Here is a 4,206-nt window from a genome sequence, read left to right as displayed (position 1 = left end):
ATAATACATAACACTCATATATGTGTCTATTAAAATACTCTTTTCTTACTTGTATCCATTAGAGAAAAAAAAAGAAGCTATTTCCTACATATTACAAGTTTTAGGAGGATTTTTTTTTTCCCAAATAATTGTCTGAATCTGCCTTAAAAGCTGCAATAAAGCAACTATTGGTAAGAACTTGGAAGAAGTACTCTGAAACATTTGCATCATTCAATTTTTGTAGTTTAATAATAAAGGAAACTCACTCACTCACTAACTCACTCACTCTCAAGAGGATCTCATCATCACTTTTTCAAGTCACACACTCCACTAAGAATCAAGTTCCAACGTTACCATAACCCACACACTCACGTTTTTGACTTTTGGCTCTTTTCTAACATTAACCGTTGAGCCTAACGGTCCCACCACACTACAACCGCACCGCCACATTTCAAAAACGTTACGGCTATAAACGCCGTCTTTTCCCAACGGCTCCAAGCACCACTCTACTACATTTACCATTTACACTTCACTCGTTAAACCATTCAATACTCACTTCTCTCAAATTCAAATTCACATTCAAATTCACATTCACGTTCATGGATTGTTTTTCTTCCCCTTATCACCACCACCACCACCACCACAACCACCGCTCTCGAACCAAGTCATCGTCGCGTTCGGTTCGCAGAGACGAGAACTCGGTTCCGGTCGAGCCTCTTCGAATTTCCATCGACTGTGTTCAGTCACCGCCGGCCACCACGGCCAATCCTTCGTCGCGGTCTCCGCTGTCTCTCCTCCGATCTCCGACGAGCTCTCTTCCGCTCAGGGAGCTTCTCCTTCTTTCCCCTTCTTCCGCGCGGAGATCCAAAGCGCGGTTCGACGATGAGGCGCCGGAGGCCGCAGGAATGCGGCGCCGGTGCAAGAACATGGCGGCGTCGCCTAGGAGCTCGAGGCGGTGGAGGCGCGAGGAGAAGGAGGGAGGTCCGGTGGAGGAGGCTGTGAAACAGAAGAAGAGGAGGCACAGCGGGAGACACAGGAAGGAGAGGCTTAGCTTGGTTCCTTTTCAACCACCTTCAACTTCATCTCTAAGTATGAATAAATGCAGTGTTCTTAATTATTAGGTTTTAAGGTTATAAATGTTAGTTAGGAATGCTCATAAATTCTATTTAGCTTATTTAGGTGATTAATCTGACAAATGTTTGATAGTAAAATCTACCTTGTGGTCACACATTCTATTAATGAGTAAGATAACAATATCAACTTTCATTAGATGTGTAAATATGTCCAATACAGATATTTTGTTTAATTTATGTAATTTTTCTTTTACTTCAGACTAATCATAGGTCAACTTAAAAAAGTAGTTGATATAATTATGATTGAATAATTATGGAAATGTTAAGTTTCATAAACTAAATTCCCTTTTATCTTTTGTTATTTAACATTTTGGATGAGGAGATAGATAGTGCTGCAGTAAAAGGCAGGAAATATTTCTGGCTCTAGTAGTTCATAAAGTAAATTCTAATTGTAACAAGTTTTGTAAATCTAATTAAATTTTTTATATTTTATTTCAGTAAATTCGGAGGGTAGTTTTATGAGATATGTATTTTTTTTTCCTGTAATTGGATGTTCTTTATGAGGAATGAGTTATTTAACTGAATTTTATGATTCTTTGAGACCTGAACAGATTTTTGCATTTTTGAAGGTAACATATACAGACACACGAAGCTAAATTTTTTGTTACAAAATTTGGTGGTTTGCTAGATTTGTGTAACAATTTAACTGAGTTTAACTCTTGTTTGTTGCTTTGTTTATTTGATTTCATTTAATGTTATCATGAAACATAGTATAAATGCATTGATGCGTTTACTTTGGTTTGATGTTTAGAAGCTGATGAAGAGAATGGGGCTGATCTAGATCGTGTTGGGGCGTTGATCACTGATTTGATTATGTGGAGAGATGTTTCGAAATCGACCCTTTGGTTTGGTTTCGGGTGTCTTTGTTTCTTGTCTTCTTGCTTCACTAAAGGAATCAACGTTAGGTCTGCAGCTTCTCTCTCTCTGAGTGCTTCTTCTCTTTTTGTGTGTCTCTCTAGTAGAAGAGTCTGACACGTTCCCGTGCTTCCCATTTCAGCATTTTCTCGGCCATATCGCGATTGGCAATTCTCTTGTTGGGTGTTTCCTTCTTCTCAAACTCAGTTTTCCAAAGGTAACACAAGTTTAGGTTAGCAATTCTCTTGTTTTTCTTTTGAATTTGGATGTACGTACTTAAGGAATTTGTGTGTGAATGTGTTCAGAAACCAGATTGAGAAAAGGAGTTTTGCCAAGCTGAAAGAAGATGACATTTTACATCTTGCAAAATTGATTCTTCCTGCATTAAATTTTGCATTTTCAAAGACTAGAGAGCTGTTTTCAGGAGAACCGTCCATGACCCTGAGAGTAATCTCTTAAACCAGAATCTTGGTTTCCTTATTATTTGCAAAATTTCTTTTTGAGCGTTAGTTTTTCATCAGATTGTATTTTAACTCTTTTGTTGCAGGTAGCTCCTTTCCTTCTACTTGGAGCGGAGTATGGTCATCTTATTACAATGTGGAGGCTCTGTGCCATTGGTGAGAACATCATGAACTCTATCCTATTCCGCATTATATTTGTGTTCTACTAATGCATATCTTACTAACTTGCTGTATACATACATGAGCAGGATTTTTTGTCAGCTTCAGTGTACCAAAGCTTTATTCTTGTTATTCGACTCAGATAAACCAGCGAGGTATAATTCCAGCTTCTTATTGACAACATTTTAGGTTGATCCAGATTTGGATTTTACACTAAGGTTTTGCTATGCAGTTGAGTGCTTGAAATTGCGATTGTTGGACACATGGAGTGTTTGTACTCACAAGAAGAAAGTGCTCGCTTCGGTGCTTGTTACCTTCTGGAATCTATCTACAATAAAGACTCGAATCTGCACAGGTAACTCTCCAGTAAGCTACTTGTTGATGTAATTTTAACTTATTAGATTTGTCTGACATGAGTTCACTGACTTTTGCAAAATGATGTCTTGCCGGAAATGTCTGGCAATTGACTTTTTAGGCATCAACAATCTCCAAAATTGTAACGCCTAATGCTAATCTCATCTAACTTGGAATATAAAAAAAGTGTTTACTGAATACAGACTTTTTCTCCTTACATATTTACAAATCCAGTTTGTCTATTGAGATTTTGGGTTTTACTCTGTTATGCCTTTAAAATATACTAATCTTAATACATTAAAAAAAAATAATATAATTTAAAACATTAAAATCAGTGTACATAAGTTTATATTAAAAGCACAATAGAAAAAACACAAAAAAAACTTGGTAAAAATCCAAATTCCATATTTACTTAGTGGAAAGTGACCTTAAAAGATTATTTCTATCTCAAAGTCTGGTGATGTAAAGTGACATGTACATATGGCAACATTGTACTGAGAGTTGATTCTTATGACGTAATTTTCTTTGCAGCATTTATATTGCTTGTAATACTCAGATATTTCCGGCAAAATATCATGGAAAATGTAGAAGCTGATGAAGTGGCAGAGAAGAAACAGCATCAGGCATTGGTGGTGGTGGCAGAGCCTGAGCAAGAGGAATCGCGGCATGCACTGGTGGTTGCTGAACAAAAGCACCAATGCTAGAAAGTTTCTTCATCCAGCCATTTCTTTGCAGTTTAAAATTAACAGTAAAAACGTGCTTTCAAAATCAGCCAATCGAAAGCCATTAATTGTCCTAGTCAGCCTGTTCAATAAATCACGTATCCATTCATATTTTTACACTTAGCACGAATGTATCCTGCACCGATAGACGGGGCATGTCTTTGTAGCTAGGTGAAAAATAATTAATGTACTTTTATTCCAGTAAATGACTCAAGTCAGTGCAGAAATGTATTAAATATTAACATTAATAATTCGGTGAAAAATAATTAATGTAATTTTATTGCAATAAATTACTCAAGTCAGTGCACAAATGTATTAAATATTAACATTAATAATTCATGTGCAAGTAAATCTGGCTGACGTCTCATGAATGTATAACGCAGCTGAGTTATTCAACATTGGGAAGTTTCATATTTGCTGCATTAAACATTCCATTTCTGATGACAGTAATCTTTTACTTCCAAAGGAGCAATCAAAACACTGTCAAGATCTTGCCACCTATCCGCAAAATATAGATCCGAATAAGATCAATAGGAATATAGT

At 36.6% G+C, this 4,206-nt stretch overlaps 1 protein-coding gene across 2 annotated transcripts; it reads left to right on the top strand.

The window, feature by feature from the left end:
• Positions 1–311: 311 nt before the first annotated feature.
• LOC124821246 (reticulon-like protein B18) lies at positions 312–3,969 on the top strand. Of its 2 annotated transcripts, none has more exons than XM_088092536.1 (8): positions 312–1,068; positions 1,867–2,017; positions 2,110–2,184; positions 2,273–2,414; positions 2,515–2,584; positions 2,677–2,742; positions 2,820–2,942; positions 3,473–3,969. In XM_088092536.1, the coding sequence occupies exons 1-8, from the start codon at positions 579–581 to the stop codon at positions 3,643–3,645; spliced, it is 1,290 nt and encodes a 429-aa protein (XP_087948662.1). In that variant the 5' UTR covers positions 312–578; the 3' UTR covers positions 3,646–3,969. The 2 variants fall into 2 exon arrangements, with proteins under 2 accessions (XP_087948662.1, XP_047149064.2); XM_047293108.2 differs by having other exon boundaries at positions 317–1,068; positions 1,864–2,017; positions 3,473–3,968.
• Positions 3,970–4,206: the final 237 nt, after the last annotated feature.

This window comes from Vigna umbellata, chromosome 6 (genome assembly GCF_029865625.1).
Source record: "Vigna umbellata cultivar VRB3 chromosome 6, Vumbellata_1.0, whole genome shotgun sequence".
In the NCBI taxonomy this organism is placed as follows: domain Eukaryota; kingdom Viridiplantae; phylum Streptophyta; class Magnoliopsida; order Fabales; family Fabaceae; genus Vigna; species Vigna umbellata.
This window is presented reverse-complemented; position numbering and strand designations above follow the sequence as displayed.

Excerpts from the sequence above, each read along its gene's own strand:
- LOC124821246 (XM_047293108.2), top strand. The coding sequence starts at position 579 with ATGGATTGTTTTTCTTCCCCTTATCACCACCACCACCACCACCACAAC. Across the intron at positions 1,069-1,863 it reads ACCTTCAACTTCATCTCTAA|AAGCTGATGAAGAGAATGGG; the intron begins GTATGAATAAAT and ends TTTGATGTTTAG. Across the intron at positions 2,943-3,472 it reads AAAGACTCGAATCTGCACAG|CATTTATATTGCTTGTAATA; the intron begins GTAACTCTCCAG and ends TTTTCTTTGCAG.